The sequence below is a fragment of the Chanodichthys erythropterus genome, chromosome 18, assembly GCF_024489055.1.
Source record: "Chanodichthys erythropterus isolate Z2021 chromosome 18, ASM2448905v1, whole genome shotgun sequence".
NCBI classification, from domain to species: Eukaryota; Metazoa; Chordata; class Actinopteri; order Cypriniformes; family Xenocyprididae; genus Chanodichthys; species Chanodichthys erythropterus.
In genome coordinates, this window is record NC_090238.1 from 14,291,981 (window position 1) to 14,311,342 (window position 19,362).

Genomic DNA, 19,362 nt, shown 5'->3' on the forward strand with positions numbered 1-19,362 from the left:
GTCTCTTAGAAATAAAGATAGGCAGAGCTGTGAAAGAGTGCCTAAAAAGATTGTGGAATACTTTTAAAACAGGCTTTGCAAATATCATCATCTACAGTGCATAACATCATCAAAAGATTCAGAGAAACTGGAGAAATCTCTGTGCGTAAGGGACAAGGCCAAAGATATACATCCAGAAACCACTGTCGATAAACACAATCCGCCGTGCCATCTGCAGATGCCAACTAAAGCTCTATCATGCAAAAAGGAAGCCATATGTGAACATGGTCCAGAAGCACCGTCATGTCCTGTGGGCCAAGGCTCATTTAAAATGGTATGGGGGTGTATAAGTGCGTACGGTATGGGCAGCTTGCATGTTTTGGAAGGCATTATGAATGCTGAAAGGTATATAAAGGTTTTAGAGCAACAGACTATGTCTGTTTCAGGGAAGGCCTTGCATATTTCAGCAAGACGATGCAAAACTACATGCTGCAGCTATTACAACAGCATGGCTTCATCATAGAAGAGGCCGGGTGATGAATTGGCCTGCCTGCAGTCCAGATCTTTCACCTATATAGAACATTTGGTGCATCATTAAACGAAAGATGACCACAAACTCTTCAGCAGCTAGAAACCTATATCAGGCAAGAATGGGACCAAATTTCAATAGCAAAACTCCAGAAACTCATAACCTCGATGCCCAGATGTCTTTAAACTGTTTTGAAAAGAAGAGGAGATGCTACACAATGGTAAACATGCCCCCTTCCCAACTATTTTGAGACCTATAGCAGGCAACAAATTTGAAATAAGCTAATTTTGTGCATAAAATTGTAAAATGTCTCAGTTTAAACATTTGAATTCGCGTTGTAATACATATTATTGGCACTGTCAATTTAACACATTCAAAGCAATGTTCCCTTTCAGTCAGTCACATTCGACGTACGTCAGTAGTGACCGAATTGGGATATCGCCAGAGAGCCCTATCAGCTTCGAGTGAAACTAAAACAAGCCAATGGAATTGGCGTGCGATATTTGCATAATGCGCACCGTCCCCGCCAGGTGCATATAAATAGGGAAGGAAGTCTTTTGCTTCGGAGCCAACCTGTTGTGTTCCTGCTATCGACTGAGAGTCAACTTCTCAAGCCTTTGAAGAGCCTTTGTTCGTCATGCTGGTGTTAAGGCACCCTACAGCAAAGCCGCAAGCTTTCTCATAGCGAGCTTTCACAAGCTAATTATACAGCTCTCAACTGCTGGTTTCACAGCATTGTTGGTTTGCGATTTGGGCCGGTTCCTCTGTGCATGTGACTCAGGGAGTGGTGTACCTGCAGTCAGGGATGGGCAAAAATACATCAAAATGTATTTTGAAATAAAATACCAAATACCTTAATTTTAAATGTATCAAATTAAACTACAAAATACAGCAGCCACACCATGTATTAAAATAAACTACTGTATTTTTGTATTTTGAAAATACTACAAGGGAGCATGAAATTTCTTCGCAAACCTTCCATCAGTTGGCCCATTTGATCTATCCCTTCACCATTACACTGACTCAGTTGATTTAAGTACACAATGTTTGATAGCAACAGCTTTTCTTTCATGCAGTCATGCAATAAATCTGACATATACAATCAGTTAAAGGCACAAATATGTAGGATTTTTAGATTAAAATATTCAAAAACCACTAAAACATTGTCATATTTTTTGTTGACTTGTGTACTTACATTATCCGAAATGTTTCCAAGAAATTCTAAATCCAGAGAAATAAGCAATTTTAACCAGGACACACACCGTGTCCGTGTGTCGCCTATCAATGACATCATTACCCTCGATTCCCTGTTTTATTTTGTTGAAAAACCATGGATACATCAAAGACACTTTAGTACTGTATATTATGAATTTTATTAGACAGGGAAGCAACTGTTTGGATACATTAATTGACAGAAAACTTATCATGTTATATCGCTTAACACATTAAGGGCCATATTTACTAAACGAGGCAATGCACCCCTGATCATGTTCGGTCAGGTCTATGCTTTCCTTCCGGCAAGAGGGCTTGGAGCGAAGGCTGTCTCCCTCCACCCTCAAGGTGTATGTTGCTGTATTGCCGCACATCACGATGCAGTTGATGGTAAGTCTTTAAGGGAGGCACGACCTGATCGTCAGGCCTGTATATGTGCCCAAGGTTCCTACCACTCCCTTCAGAGATCAGGTAGTGAACCTGCAAGCGCTGCCCTCGGAGGAAGCAGACCCAGCCCTGGCTTTGCTCTGTCCCATCCACGCTCTGCACCTGTACGTGGATAGAACACAAAGCTTTAGGACCTCAGATCAGCTCTTTGTCTGTTACAGAGGCCAGCAGAAGGGAAAGGCTGACTCCAAGCAGAGGATGGCCCACTGGATGGTGGACACCATTGCCTTGGCTTATCAGACCCAAGGCGTGCCTTGACCGCTCAAGGAGTTGGCTCTTCCTGGGCGCTGGCGCACGGCACCTCGCTGACAGATATCTGTACAGCTGTGGGCTGGGCGACACCCAACACGTTCGCTAGATTCTATAGCCTTCGTGTGGAACCGGTATCTTCCCGTGTACTCGCTTCCAGTAGCCGGTAACGCGAAGAACCCATTCTAGTGTCGGCTTGCTATGCCACTCCCGCCCCCCTGGGCCAGATACATGCATCCAATGCTCCAGTCGAGTTCCCCGCTTGGTGAACCCTGTCGAGTTCCTCCACCACCCCTTGCAGCTCTGGCATTGCAGAGTGTCTGATGCTAGGCTGGGTGTTGATAATTGGCTGGGTGCTATATGTTGTGACCCCTCCACGTGAGTGGTCTCATATGTGTATTGTCCACGGTTAAACTCCCTACGGTGAGCCTGTGTCTTTCCCTTAGCAGAGTCAGCTCTGCTGTCACCTGTCAGATGAGTCTCCCCCTATCTCTAGGCTGGAGCCATCCTAGTGACTCCATTTGCGTACTAACCACGGCCAGTCCATATGTGTTTTCCCACGTAATTCCTTCCCTGCAGGGTAGGTTGTGGCCTCCCCAGTGTTGTCTAAGTCTTACTGTAGTGGGTCTTGTGGAACAGCAGTAGACTCTCTCAGTGTAAGCTCACCCCCTTCTCCGCCCCTAGGTGCGCCAGGTGGCTGGAGCTTACTCTGGGTGCTGGAAGGGATCAGCAACTGTGGCGTTTTATTTGGGATCCCAATTCGTCGGTCACTACTGATGTACATCGAACGTGACCGACTGAAAAGGAACGTCTCGGTTACATATGTAACCTCGTTCTCTGAAGGAGGGAATGGAGACGTATATCCCGTGGCCACAGTTCCTGTGCCTTCGCTGTAGTGCAGACTCAAGGTTGTCTCCTCAGCAAAAAACAGAGTGCACTTGCATCCGCTTCCCTATTTATACCCACCTGGCGGGGGCGGTGCGCATTATGCAAATATCGCACACCAATTCCATTGGCTTGTTTTAGTTTCACTAGAAGCTGATGGGGCTCTCTTCAGATATCCCAATTAGTCGTTCACATCTCACATATGTCTCCATTCCCTCCTTCAGGGAACAAGGGTTACATACGTAACCGAGACGTTTTGTTATATATATTTGATGCAATAATACATTTATGTCTTATAAATGTTTAATTTAATCAATTTACAGCCTTAATTTAAAAGTTTCTATGTCTGATTTCAATTATTATTTTTAAATAATTCAAATTCTATTTTTATCTTGTTTATAAGGAAAAAAAAACATTTATATTGGTAATTGGCCATAGACAATAATTATCAGCCAAAATTTCCATGAAGGGTGCATCCCAAAGCAATGAAGTCACTGTGAGATACTATTTTATAGTTCATGAAGACGGATACACTTTGGTCTGTAGGGAGGTTACAGTTTAGTTTTTCAGCATGGTCCTTCAACCTCAAATAATCCTGTGACTTATAAGTCCCTCGACAGTTTATTGAGACAAATCTGTGTGTGAATTCAAACACAGTGTAGTCCAGGCATTGAAGACAGACCCTCCTCTGCTTTTGCTCTCATTTTATTGCCTCCATGTCTATTTTCGGCCTTCCATTTGCTGCAGGCGAAGATGTGCTCACCATCTTCTGTTTATTCTCTATCTTGGTGATGAGCAAGACTTCTCTTTATTTTTTCTTTATCTTAGGCCTCATCTATTTTTTTTATTATTATTCAGTCATATTCTTTTGGTAGGTAAGCCATTTAGATTACATTACTTTTCTCATTTAGGGTATCCCTGGGGTTGTTCAGGAAATACTACACAGCAGATCGGAATTAATATATTTTACTAGCATAATACAGATGATAAAGCTCAACAGAAAGTCCTCACCTTATTGTAATAGCATGTTAAATGAAGTTGATGTCATATTTCATCTGTTTAACAGGGCTATTTCTGAAAGGATTAAATTTCAAATTGCTCTTAGCATAGTATTTTTTCAGTCTCAGTTTAATGACTCATGTCCCATACTGATTGATGCAATAATGAATTGTTTTTAAGACAATGCTTGTTTTTACAGTGATTTGGATCCATATTCCTTCAAATACTTCAAATTTTCCTGTTCAAATTATCAGCTTCGCCTTCACCCAAATCTAAGTCATCCACAGTTCACAGTTTTTATCGGGCTTCCAATTTCTGTACGAGTCATTTGATGCTGTTCTCTGTGTTTGTTTTGTGTCAGATCTCTCTGCTGAAGCAGAGCCTGGAGCTACAGATGTCGCAGTCGAAAAGCGCGCTGCAGCAGTTGCAGGCACAGTTTAACCAAGAGCGTGAGCACCTGGCACAGCAGGTGCAGGAACTGGCTCTGGAGCATCAGCACAGAGAGTGCCGCCTGCAGGAGGCCCAGTGCTGCGCCCTGCAGGATATGGAGGATGCACAACAAATCGAGCTTAGGGTACCTGCATCTTACATACAAACACAGGCTGCACAAATGCAAACTCAAACACAATGACATCAGCATGTAGAGTTACACTTGTACAGTATTTCCCAAATACCTGTAAAGTAGATGCATGTTTCATCAATTATGGACACTTTTGGCTCTGTGGACTTTTTGAAAATACTTTTCAAAAGTTTTTTCAATAGTATTTAAAGTCCCCCTGTGGAGAAAATCACGTTTTTAATTTTGTTTATATGTCTATGTGGTGTTTTTAATATGCTTTAAGACAAACCATGTGCAAATTCATACGTCAACACCATTGCTGAGTATTTTCACTTGAAATCTGCAGTGATTTAAAGACAGTTTCAAAAACGAAGTCTGAAATCGCTGGTGTTTCTTAAATCACAAACTACCTTGTAACTCATGTCAGCGTGTCAGCGGGCTTTAGCATATCATTAACTATGACCGATCTGAAGCAAGAGAGTCTCAAGAGAAGCCAAGTTTTCCCAGTATATTTTTCAGTTGATATGAAAAATCGGGTAGATTTAGTAATATGGTGGGTGTATTGTGTATATACTATGTTATGATGAATTATATGTTTTTCTCCACTGACATTCTGAGTTGTTAAAGCATTTATAAGGATACGGATCATTAGAAGGCAGCTGTTTGACTCTGAGATGGTGAACAGGAACATGGTTTGTGTAACATTTGCAACACATTATTAGCTGTTTGATAACGTAGTCAAGCAAAAGGCTAATCGTATTAATTACCGTTATGTGTCCAACGTTGGAAAAAGCGATATCATTGTGCTGCGTTTACCTAGTAAGTTGACCGAGTGGATCTCTGAGCTCCACATATACTAAATGAAGCAAGGGTGTAGAGTTACATTCAAGCTATTTTAAGGCATGAAGAAATGTTTTCACAGGAAATTGTTGACTACGGGGGGACTTTAATATTTAAGGATCTAATTTGTCTATTTAAAATGTCCAACAATGAATGTACATGCATATCAGAAGAATTCTGTCATTTCCCCCCCCAGTATTTTCCACCATAGTGTAATTTCCAACACATCATTGGAATGTTTTCGGAAATATCTTTTGGAATAAAATGGCCAAATCCTTTGTCTCACTGAGGCTAATTTCATAGTGCAAATTTTATGTATTCTAAATAAACATTAAATAGCATTGTTCATACTTCTTAGCATAATTAGAGCTTGACTGGAAATGTTCACTTGATAATTCTTTTTTTTCTTTACACACCATTTTTCACAATAAATATTAAAATGGCTTGGCCTTTGTCATAGTTTTTAACATTTTATATATATTTTTTGTTTTATAACTTTATACTCATAGTTAAAATATGTAAATATATACATAAAAGCTATTTGAAAAGTTGTAAAAAATAAACAAAGGCATGAAAAGCTTTTTGTGTCCTTCATATAATGAATTTCAACCTCCATACAGCTCACAAACATGCATTCAGCTCATTGATTTTACACTACCATTAAAAGGTTTAGGGTCAGTAAGAGTTCTTATGTTTTGGAGAGAAATCTCTTATGCTCACCAAGGTTACATTTATTTGATCAAAAAGACATTAAAAAAAGTGTTACAATTTAAAATAACTATTATAATATATTTTAAAATGTAATTTATTCCTGTGATGGCAAAGCTGAATATTCAGCATCATTACTCCAGTCTTCAGTGTCACATGATCCTTCAGAAACCATTCTAATATACTGAAACAATTCTTATTATTATCAATGTTGAAAACAGTATTTTTGTGTAATCTGTGATATTTTTACAGGATTCCTTGATGAATAGAAAGTTCAAAAGCATTTATTTGAAATTGAAGAAATATTTCTTTCCAAAAATCTTACCTACCCCAAACCTTTGAACAGTAGTGTATGATACCTGTTTTTCATCTAGACATGATGCTTCCTGCCTGTCATTGTGTATTGATTGTCACCTTCATTGTCTCCTTCCCCTTCATAGTACATGTCTGTTTCCTTTACACTCTGGATTTGTCACCCCTGCATTATCACCCCACACTGAGAATCTGCACTGTGCATGACATCCGTATGGTAAATTACACTCCTTTTTTTGTCCTTACTTGTCTACCATCTACTCCTAAAACACATTATGCACACAAAAACATGTTCTCACCCAGGAACCTGCAGCTGTTGTTTCATTGCAAAATTGGGCATTATGCAGTATATTTTAAGATAGCAAGCCCAGACATTTGAAGCAGACACGTGACACAGAGTCTAACCGGCTTTTCTCCATCTCGCTCAGCCTGGCTCTGTGGCCAAGAAAGAAGCTTTTTTAAGCTGATTTGGCACATTTCGGATTACCAAGTAATGAAAAAAACATTAATAGATGCTTTCATCTCCGTTCTTTTATGTCAACCCTTGAATGCAGTTGTTGGCGCTGCATGTTAGAGTGACTTTGTGGGTGGACTGTTTAAATGTCCTCTCATTCCTCCCAGACGTGGGGTGGCATGGAAGCATCAGGATAAAGAGGCAGAGTGCCAACAGGAAAACTGGAAGATTCTGTAATTTAGATGACACTGCATGGCTAACTAACTGGCTTACTAACTAACCCACTGTATTGAAAATCCTCTTAAATGTTTTTCTTCTTCCCAAATTTCTGCAAAGAATTTAGTCCAAATAGCTTAATGCAGGCTTTTATTTTAATTGTTTGATATTAAGGCTTCCTTAATAGTAATATAATGATGATAATGATTCCTAAAATATAAAGGCATCTATAAATATATACCGGTAGGCTACTCTGCTGTTTCCTTCATTAAGTGCAAATCTAGTTTTCTCATTGACACCTTTTGTTCACATCATGTAGCATTCAGATGCAAATGTGGTCTTTTGTTTAATGCATTGCATGTGTGATTCAGTATTTTTTATTCTTTATTTTCCTCTGCGCCTGTACATGTGCATTTGAGTAGGAGCTTGAGGATCGTCTAAAGCAGGAACAGAGAGAAGAGTTACATGCTCTAAGAGAAGCCCACAGACAGACCCTGGAAATCCTTCAGCAGCAGTCAGACCAGGAGCTGCAGACACTGCGCTTTGAGCTGGAGGATGAAGGCAAAGCCATGCTGGGTGAGTCATATGCTTACATTAACTACATCGCCACACACCAGCCTACAAGATTAGAGCCTTTTATGGGGTCATTAAAGTCTTGTAGTATATTCATATGCACTGTTATCATGAAAGCAAACACAGCCGTTTATATCCTAAAGTGACTCACTGTGCACTTATTACAGAGGAAATCTTTTTGCTCCAGGGTATGATTATAATAGCTCATGGATCACTCACTGAAGGGGTTTGAACCTACAACCTTATGGTCACCACCCCAGAGCTACTAAACCACAATTAGGCTCTTAGTAGGCTCTCAGTGCAAGAAAATAACTAAATTACTGAGTAAATGGAAGATTTAGTTTGTGCTGTTTTTGTGTGTGTGTTTGTGTGTTATAGCTTCCCTGCGGTCAGAGCTCAATCATCTCCATGCCACTGCCATTGAACACCTGAGACAAGTCCACTTAAAGGAGAACAATGCCGCCAAACGAGAGCTGGACGACACTATTGAGCGCTGCAAAGAACATGTGAGCATTTTCTTTGCAAAGGTTACAAAGCTTGACTCTTTAATTCTAAACCCAACAGGCAGACTTGCCATTTTGGATTAATGGATGTAGACTCTTGATTAATTCCAAAAGGAGAAAGATATTTTGATTTATTTTATTTACACTTGCATCTGGTTGTTCTATTTACATTTAGTAAGAAGCATTTTCTCTCATGAGCACCTCTGACATCTCATGCCTTGCAGATAAGAACATCTGAACCTGAGCAAAACTACACAGACAGCCACACATGATATGCATCATCTTCAATTTTCAGCCGCAATGTTTTTAAAACATTTTATTTTTCTATACAAATGGGGAAATAGAATATTTTATATTGTGCATGTCTGTGGGATTTTTGCCCACAGATAAAGAATATTTGAGAGATCATTTATGTCTGATAGATTTATTAAAGATTTAATCAGATTAAATAAAGTAGAATATAAATATTACATAAAAATAATAATAATTCAAAATATTAATTGTTGTAATAGTATTGAAATAATACTAAAATACATTGTGTAGTTAGTGGTTTGTTTAGACCTCTGTCATCATTTACTGTGGTTTCAAATCTGTATGATTTTCTTTTTTCTTTGGAACATTTTTTGTCCATACAATGAAAGTAAAGTCTAATGTTGTTTGGATCTCAGTGTTCTTCAGAATATCTTGAAACTACATGAGGGTGAATAAATGATGACAGAATTTTCATTTTAAAAACGTCTTGGTCATGTATGTAACCCTCGTTCCCTGAAGGATGTCAAGTCATGACCGACAAATTGGCCTCTCTAGCAAGATCCCCAATCTACTTTGAGTGTAACTAAAACGAGCCAATGCACATTGGCATGTGATTTTGCATCAGCTGTGCTGTCCCACAGCGTGGGTACTTAATGAGCAGCAGGTGCACCGCATACTTCAGGTGTTTGCTGAGGAGCCGACCCGGCACACCAGCAGCGGTACATCAGTTGTGCTGATTGGACGTAACATCTCTTCTGACGAATAGGGATCCCTACCAAAGCACCACAGGTGCTGCCACCTTCCAGTGCCCTGCGTAAGCTAGCTGAGCCCTCTAATAGATGGGACAGGGCTTACGCAGAGAGATGCCCACACAGTGAACTTAGATAACACTGGGAAAGCATACCCTTTCCATAGGAGAAGGAACGCTGCAGAAACCACATCCTCCACAGAAGGTCTAGTGGAGTATACACATATGGACTAACCTTTAGGGCCGTACTTCATATGGAAGTCTCTGAAGTGGCTCTCACCCAGTTTGGGAGGAGGCAACACATGGCAGAGACGGCAGAGCAGACTATGCCAAGGGAAAGACACAGGCTTCCACTTAGGAACTTTACTATGGAAATTGCACTTATGGCATCTCCTCAGGGTTGGCACACAGCCTAGAACTGGTTCACATGGATACAGCAGATGTAGGCCTGGTTCCAGGCGCTCCGCCACATCTGGCTAGCGGGGGTGATCGGAGGACTCAACAGGGTCTGCCTATGGAGAATTAATCGCACATACTGGCGCAGCAAGCCGACACTAAGCTGGGGCCTCTCTATGTCTCCGACTGGTTGAAGTGAGAACACAGTTAGAAACCGGCCTAACATGATAGCTATAGAATCTAGCGAATGTGTTAGGTGTCGCCCAGCCTGCAGCTCTACAAATATCTGTCAGCGCCCAGGAGGATGCAGCACATCTAGTAGAGTGAGCTCGCAGCCTGAGTGTGCAGGGCACGCCTTGTACTTGGAAAGCCAAGGCGATGGCATCCACTATCCAGTGGGCCATACTCTGCTTGGAGACAGCCTTTCTCTTCTGCTGGCCTCCGTAACAAACAAAGAGCTGGTCTGAGGTCCTAAAGCTTTGTGTCCAGTCAACGTACATTCATAGTGCACGGATGGGACAAAGCAAAGCTAAGTCTGGGTCTGCCTCCTCCGGGGACAGCGCTTGCAGTTTCACCACCTGGTCCTTGAAAGGAGTGGTGCCAGTTGCCGGAGTCTCAGTACCACGTGGACGTCGCCCGGCTCGAACACAAAGCACAATTCGTCGACCGAAAATGCCTGCAGGTCCCCTACCCTATTGATGGAGGCCAATGCAACCAGAAGCAAAGTCTTCATGGTTAGAATCTTTAGACCAACTGACTGCAAAGGCTCAAATGGGATAATCTGAAGTGCTCTGAGCACCAGAGTGAGGTCCCCAAGAGTGTATGGAGGAAGGTCAAGTGGGATTTAACTGTCTTGCCACCTCTAAGGAACCTGACGACCAGGTCGTGCTTCCCATCCAACTTGCCTCCTATGGGGTCGCGATTAACAGAATTGCAGCAGCATAGACTTTGAGAGTGGAGGGAGACAGCCTTCGCTCCAACCCATGCTAGAGGAAGGAAAGCAAAACACTGTTTTTTTGGGGAAAGCAGGTCCTTCCTCAGAGGAATTGGCCATGGAGGAGCTGCTGCGAGGAGCATCAGTCTGGGAACCAAGTCCGGTTGGGCCAATAGGGTGCAACTAGTAAGACCTCATTCTCCCTTACCTTGCACAGTGTCTGCGTGAGAAGGCTCACTGGGGGAAACTCATATTTAAGTAGGCCCCTGGGCCAGCTGTGTGCCATTGCATCCATGCAGAGTGTTCCCTCGGTCAGGGAATAAAACAACTGGCAGTGGGTGGTTTCTGGAGAGGCATACAGGTCTACCTGTGCTGCTCCGAAACAACTCCAAATCAGCTGGACCGCCTGGGGATGGAGTCTCCATTCTCCTCTGAGCGCAGCTTGTGATAGCTCATCGACCACATGGTAGAGAGTGCCAGGAATGTGAATGGCACAAAGCGACCTCAGATGCTTCCGACTCCAGAGGAAGAGATGGCGGCCAATTTGCGATATGCAACGGAAGCGTAAACCACCTTTGGTTGATTTATACAATGGCCGCAGTGTTGTCCATACAGTGTTGTCCCTGTAGTCACTTTTTTAGGTGGCTCAGTGCAAGACATACTGCCAGCAAATCAAGGCAATTGATGTTCCAATGCAGATGGGGTCCCATCCAAACCCCTGAGACTGCAGAGGTATCCGTTAATACCACAGAATGCCTAGACACTTTCTCCAGGGTCACTCCTGCCTGGAGAAACAAAGAATCAGACGACAAGCTGAAAGTTTGGTGACAGGCCGGTGTGATTTCCACCCAGTGAGTGCTGCATTGCCATGCCTATCTCTGTATTCGGCCTTGAAGCTGGTACTAATGCGGTCTCATATGAGGCAAATTGAGTGGTGTTACTGCCTTTGTGGTTGTCATATGCTCCAGCAGCCTCTGAAACAATTTCAGTGGGATGACCATTCTGTTTTCAAGCAGTTCAGCAATGACCGGGCATGTTCCTCTATGAGGCTTGCTGTCAGTTAGAACAAATCCAACTCCATTCAGAGAAAAGAGATCCCTCTGCACTGGCAAGAGTTTGCTCTTTTCCCAGTTGACCGAAGACCCAACTAGCTAAGGTGACTGAGCACCAGGTCCCTGTGTTCGCATAACTCATCTTGGGACTGTGCTAGTATGAGCCAGTCGTCGAGATAGTTGAGGATGCGAACACCATGTCACCTCTGGTGACTTTGGTGAAGACACTGGGTGACAGCGACAGCCTGATGGTCAGGACATTGTACTAATATGCTCGACCCTCTAACGCAAAGTGCAGGAATAATCTGTGTTGAAGGAGACTCTAGACATGAAAGTACGCGTCCTTCAGGTCAATCACTGCAAACCAATCTCGGGGACGGATGCATTTGAAAATGCATTTCTTTTTCAACATTTTGAATGGGAGCTTGTGTAAGGCTCGGTTCAAAACTTGCAGGTCCAAAATTTGTCGTAACCCACCGCCTTTCTTGGGTACAATGAAGTAAGGACTGTATTCATAATTCTGTCTTCATATTAGCTGGAGGGACCGGCTCTATCACATCCTTCGCCAGTAGGACTGTGATCTTTGCTCCCAAGACAGGGGCATCAACAGTAAACTGGATGCCTCTGATCTTGGGAGGACGCCGGGCAAACTGAATAGCATAGCCAAGACTAATGGTCTGAAGGAGCCAGTTAGATGGACTGGGGACCACTAACCAGGCTCTCAGAGGGAACCACAGATGTACCCCCAGTGGGGCAGCAAGGTGGAACACAGGGACTCGGCTAGGGGGCTCTCTTTCTGAAGCGGCCCGTAGCGGGGTCTTTGCCTGGTTCCACAGTTGGGCAGAGGGTGCATGAGTAAACTTGTTCATGCTCTCGAATTGCCCACTGCTGCCTGCTGGCGACAAAAGAGGATGATGAGTGTGGTGAGGTTTTTCACTTCCCACTGCTCTCCATGCCCTCTTGGGACCTAGAGATAGAGGAACTGCCCTTTTGTTGAGAATTTGGGTGCCGCTGGCTATGAGCCAGTTACAGAACAGTTACAAAGATCCTCTACCCGGCCCTCCTCTGGGGGAGAAGCAGCCCCACCCATCTCCAAGTCGCCCGTCTCAAGGGTAATGTTTCACCGACTGTTTAACGGCGGCTGATACGAGTGGCATTGTCTTCCTGTGATGGACACATTAGAGCAGGCTGTGTCAGAGTTTTTTTTCCCCGCAGGAGACGACACCCTTGGCGATGAGCAGACTGAGGGGCGGCCCACGAGGGACTCTGATGGCCCAACAGGGAAGCTCTAGGTTGCCTCAGTCTGCTACCAACTGCGGAGAACTGCTGGGCCCAGTCCTCGACAGCGTCACCGAAAAGGCCAGCTTGTGAGATGGGAGCATCGAGAAAGCGTACTTTGATGACCTCACACAACTCTGCAAGGCGAGCCAGGGGCGCAACCCCAGCTCAGAACTACCTTGTGCACTAGGGGGTTCGTTCCCCCGAAGGAGAAGCCCTCTGTAGCCCTCAGGTCACCCAAGCTATTCCACCAAAGTAGGCCTCTCCTGGTGGCCACCAGGGAGGGCGCTACAGCGAGAAATAGGCGAGGGGACTCCACCTCATTTGAGGCTCTTGAGTCTAGATTGTGCACCACAAGCACCGAGCAAGCACTTGGTTGCTGTGACAACCTGCGCTGCACCCTGTCAGCTCGACGGCACATGACACGCAGAGGAGCGAGAGGTCCATCCGAGTTTTGCCTGGCAGATAAGCTCTTGCTGATCTCCTTGGTTTCCCAGAGTGTGCTTTTACACACAAGCAGTGGCTGGCCAACAGCAGAGGGGACTCAAGCTTTCCGGAGAAAGATGAGAACAGCTTTTTAATGCTCTAATACAGTGCACCATTTACCAGCTGTGAGAACAGGCTTTGATGTTTTTCACTCTTTAGGCAGAAAGAAAAATAAACAAAAGAAGAGAGGCTCAACCACACTGCTTGTGCTGTGTCGCCAACACCAACCAGGAAATAGGCTTCTTCTCTGAAGAACAGCTCAGTTTATAGAAACGTGCTTTCAGAACAGAAAACAAATGCTCGGCTCGGAAGTGAAAAGCTGAAGTATGCGATTTACCTGCTGCTCATAAAATAGCTGCAGGATGGCGCAGCTTATGCAAATATTGCATGCAAATATTGCATTGCAGGCTTGTTTTAATTACACTCGAAGTAGATTGCCCCTCTAGCGAGATCCCCATTTCGTCTGTCATGACATGATGTTGAGAGTGACCGACTGAAAGGGAACTTTTTAAATATGATCAATAGTAATGGTAACCACTAATAAAAAAACAAGTAGAATACCAAAATCCCACATTTAAAATGTTTCTTATTTCAGCGTGAGGGCCAGGAATTTGCTACTTGTTTTTATAAAACCAGATGCAACATTTGGTTCCTTTGGTTTCAAGACATAAGTTAGGGTTTCTAACAATAGAGAGGTTTGAATCTGACAGAGATGTGAAATGGGTGCCAGGCCATTATAAAATGTCTCTAAGCTAAGCTGCACTTTATAGAAATTTGAAGAATAACCACAATGAATAAAGTATGAGGTACTGAATTGTGAATTATGGGCACTCTTACCGTGACTTGCACCTCTTTCCCATTTTCATATTTGATTTATAATCTCCCTCCCTGTCTGTCTCTCTTATACACTCTCATTGCCTTACTCTCTCATGTTCGTTTCACTTCAGCTAATACTTCAGCACAATTGAATCTCTTTTTATGTGACCTATATGCATATTTTGAAAGACCCTGGGTCTGGCACAAAACATCTTCTAATGCTTTTTTAAGAGAATCATTCAAATGCAATGAATTTATGAAAACTGCATTTGCTACCTTGTTTAGACACACAGTCATCCATCTGTTAAACTGTTATCTGCTCTTGTGGATTTTGTGGATTGCCTCTCCAGGAACAAGACCTTCTAGAGCGTTTATCTGACCTGAAACAGGAGGTGAGCTGCTGGAAGAACCGGATCGCTGATCTGGACCATGAGATCCACTCACTCAATGAGACCATCAGCACCCTGACCAAAGAGCTGGAGCTCAAAGGGAAAGAAGTTCTGCGGGCACGCAGTGAGGCCAATCTGCAGATCAGGTACCATCTTGTGAGGATATTTTAACCTTTTATGAGGCTGTTTTAACTTTTATTACATGACTGTCAGTTACGTGACTTGGCCAGAAGGGGACATACTCTGGTACTTATTCAGACAACCTTATGGCACTCTTCCTTCTGCATGGTACGGTTCGGTTCGGTACGGGACGGTATGGCTCACTTAAATAGTACCACATCAGTGGAGGTTCCAAGTGAGCCAAACCGATACTAAATGTAACATGTAAACACTGCAGATCACTGATTGGTCAGAGAGAATCATCATTACTAGCATCATTGGATTTGAAACATGAGACACCAAACAAGATTTAAGTAATCAGTAACAGTCACCGCAGTATCATTTGTTCGCGCAACTTTTTATAAATGACTTGCTTTAAACGACCGTTGCACACAATTTGAAAAAAGAAATCATGGTTAGTACATGAGGTGACTCATTGGTAGCCAAGGAGCGGATCCACCGCAGTAAAGGCGGCGCAACTATTCCGATCAGTCTAATCCCACCCACTTAGAAGTGGTACTAAACTGCAGTGGAAAAGCAAACCGTAAGTAAGCGAGCCATGCCGAACCAAACTGAACCGAGCCGAGCCGAGCCGAGCCGAGTCATTCCATGCAGTGGAAAAGTGCCATTAGTTCCCAAGTCAGATTCTGGGGCTGGATTCACGAAATATTCTTATTAAAAAAAAAAAAACTCTTCTTAAATGCTTTTTCCTCTTTTTTAAACTAAAAATAAATACTTTCTAAATAAAGTTAAACATATTTTTTATTCCCAAAACTTTTATTAAGATGTTTTTTTGTTTTTGTTTTTTCCCAAAGGGGTATGTCACCGCTGGCAAAATGGGTTTTCAATAAAACTTGACTGCATAAACAGTTTAGTAGGAAATACTTCTTAGCAAACTTTAAGTCATAATGGGTGTCGACTTGTATTGTTCCTGGGTGCAAGAATTCAAAGAGTAAACGTTTAGCAGGAGTGAGTTTTGGAAGTTACGCAATGGAAAATTTGAAAAACCTGTGTTTGTAGTCAACATTTCAAACCATGAACACAGTGTTTTAGGCCAAACGGAGGTGGAAAAAGGAAAAGAAACTGGTGTTTTCACAAAAGCCCTGGAGCTATCAAAATAAATGTGAATTACTCAGTCTGGGTAAAACAGAGAACAATTAAACATTGTTTATTTACATATACTATGGACATTACAGAGCGTGTTGAAAATCGGCAAAGTTACACTTTAAGGCAAAACTTGATCATTAGAATTTTTTTTTAGAAACTTGTTTTAAATCCCCACAGGTCACATGTTTAATGAATTTATTGGGTTGTTTAAAAAATATTAAGCATTACAACATGACACTAGTTACATGTAATGCATATTACCATTACTGAAGTGACAACAATGATTAATAATATAAAATGAGTCAGTCATGATGTGACAACTCTACAAAAACGGCAAGAACCTCCATACAATCAGCTAACACAAAAGCCATCATTTTCCTCTTAAGAAAAAAAAAACAGATGTTCTTAAGAAAATATGACAACTTAAGAATTTTTCAAGAATTGTGCTTAAGATAAATTCTAAAAGTTTGTAAGAATGCTCCTAAGAAATTTCTTACCTTAAGATTTTTCAGTCCCTGATCCCATTCCTCCCTTTTTCCCCCTGTAACTTCTTGTCTTTTCTTTCCCTGTCTCTCTCAATAAAAAGGCCACAAAAGTCAGAAACATAAAGAAACAGGAAATTGAGGTGCTCATGGTAATACTTTCATGTTAAGGTTAGAGTACAAACTGTGAACATTACCGTTATCCCAGTTTTTGATAGCCTCATTTTATGCAAAAATTAGCAACAGACATCTTCTGCATGTGCAGAATCTTTTTTGGCTTTCATGAGCTATTAAATTATAAAATCCTAAAGGTCAGTCTAGCTGAAGCAGAAGCTAATTTAATATGAGGAGAAAGCAGATGAAGCTGTTTCCCACGCAGGAGCCCAATGCCTTTAGGCAGAGCTTTCTTCTCTGCATTTTCTGTTCCGACAATATGGAAGTATCAAGGTCAGTGGAGGTGTCTAGCAGATAAACAAACAAATATCCTTTAGTTTCATTCAAATGAGGATCTAATTTCTGGCACATGAAACGAGATCATGTTCTTTGGGGAACAGAGGGAATTTGTTTTAATAAATAATGGAGATTGCGCACCTCCAGATAGAGGGAAATAAATTTGAATGTGTTTTGTTGCCCGTGTTTTCTCTATTAGAAAAAAAACACTTTGGTAACCTTTTGGTGAACAGTTCCTTAAAGTCTTCTTAGTGTGAAGAACATTTTAATAATCTGAAGATCCTTTTTTACTATAAAGAACCTCTTGGAAAGGTTGGAAATACTCCAATGATGTTAACATTTCTTCATGGAACCATAGATGCCAATAAAGAACCTTTATTTTTATGAGTGAATATATACATTGTTTTGCATATGTTAAAGGGTTTTGTTTTTTCATAGGGCTCACGAACAGGATCTCTCTAAGCGCCTTGAGAGGGAGATTGAAGAGCTGAATGCTTCTCATAACAGAGAGACCCAGATCATGCTGTCAGATTTTAACAAAGCTCAGGAGCTGCTAAAAGACAAGATCTCTGCTCTGCAGATTCTGTGAGTCCCTTTATCTTAGTTACAAATTGAATATCAAATCACTTCAGCGTTCCACATATGAAGTTCTAAGTATTGTTGAAACTTATAGTATTGAGCCATAAGCTTAGCAACATGCTAATGCCAAAAATCACACATATTGATTACAATTAGATGGAACAGATAGGATCACTTTTGGCCCACTAACGATGGGAGTTTTGATTGCAATAGTGTCTGATGTTAGCATGTTGCATAACTTATAAAATATTACATTAAATGTTTAATTATATGGAACTATTTTTTCCAAAAAATAATTGCTGCTGGCTCTGTTGGTGTTTTTTCACTTAGCTGATATATAAAAGAGCGTTTACACCGACTGCATTTTGCAGCAGGGAAGTGGCCAGAAGTGCCTAAACATTTTGGCTTGGAGGGCACCTTGCTAGGTTTTATGACAGAGCCATTATTTTTACTACAGTATAATTGTTAAAGGGATAGTTCACCTGAAATGAAAATTATCCCATGATTTACTTGCCCTCAAGCCACCCTAGATGTACAGTATATGACTATCTTCTTTCAGATGAACACAATCAGAGATATATAAAAAAATTTCCTGGCTCTTCCAAGCTTTATAATGGTTTTGAACGGGGGGGTATTGTTAGCTTAGACGCCTCTCACTGTTTAAACAAATAGGGCTGGGCAACAAATTCAAGCTCGCCTGGTCTTACGTTGAAATCCTCTGACATTTCTCTTTAAAAATTCTCATTTTAGACTTCTAATTCGTGACCAGTGTTTTGTTTTGCTCTATCCTCTGCGCTTCCATGTTCATCAATATGCATCAGGTCAGTTTTTACGACCATCTGCCGAAAGCTAGTTATTATAGTTAATAAAGTTTTAAATATAGATATTTTTCCTACAAAACCCATCACTTTGCTTCAGAAGGCCTTTATTAAACCCTTGGAGCTGTATGGATTATTTTTTATGATGGATGGATGCATTTTTTTGGCTTCAAAAAGTGCCAATATATTTTTAAATATATTTCCGGTTGTGTTTGTTTAAAAGAAGATACACCGAGGATGGCCTGAGGGTGAGTAAATCATGGGATAATTTTCAATTTGGGTGAACTAACCCTTTAATGTGTATTTGCGTGGGGTGAGCAGGTTGGAAGGTACGGAGGAGAAGTTCAGGAATAGAGAAAGCCGCCCGGAGGACCTCCAGGTGATTGCTGAGCTCAGAGAAATGGTGTCCGAGAGAGAAGCCCTGGTCAAGAAGCTTGTGGTAAGTATGCACAGCAATGGGCCATAGAGGTGCAGCACCAGATTGAAAGTGAAATGTGTACTACTGTACTTCTACATATGTTTTTTTTTGTTTTGTTTTGTTTTTTTCCCAAAGCATTACACATCTTCAGACAAAAGTCAAAATCAGTTCATTGATTTTTCTGCACAGGGCCTTTCGGTCTGACTGTGCCTCCTTTGTTCCAGGATGACAAGAAGTTTTATCAACTGGAGCTGGTGAATCGAGAGCCTGGCTTCAACAAGGTGTTCAACACCAATCCCAATGTCGGGGTCATAAACCCCCTTATAAAGGTTAGAGAGATACAGCCACACTGATAAAAGAGTACCACATAAACTGGATTTCATCTGATAGTAAAAAAAAAAAAAAAAGCACAAACCGTAAACCTTTTTATTAGCACTCAATCTATACAGTTCATGGAATCCATGAATATAATAAATAAATACTTCAAAGGTTTTGCCTTATGGGAAGTGTATTTTACAGAGGTACCACTGGAA

General features: G+C 41.8%; 1 protein-coding gene across 1 annotated transcript in view; it reads left to right on the forward strand.

Annotated features, from left to right (window-relative positions):
- Window positions 1-19,362, forward strand: part of fam184aa (family with sequence similarity 184 member Aa) — a 50,228-nt gene that overhangs the window by 15,627 nt on the left and 15,239 nt on the right. The window contains exons 10-16 of the mRNA XM_067366893.1: window positions 4,662-4,874; window positions 7,812-7,965; window positions 8,341-8,468; window positions 14,778-14,962; window positions 17,453-17,599; window positions 18,733-18,850; window positions 19,054-19,158. Of these exons, the coding sequence (XP_067222994.1) occupies window positions 4,662-4,874; window positions 7,812-7,965; window positions 8,341-8,468; window positions 14,778-14,962; window positions 17,453-17,599; window positions 18,733-18,850; window positions 19,054-19,158 (1,050 nt within the window). The remainder of the gene's footprint in view (window positions 1-4,661; window positions 4,875-7,811; window positions 7,966-8,340; window positions 8,469-14,777; window positions 14,963-17,452; window positions 17,600-18,732; window positions 18,851-19,053; window positions 19,159-19,362) is intronic.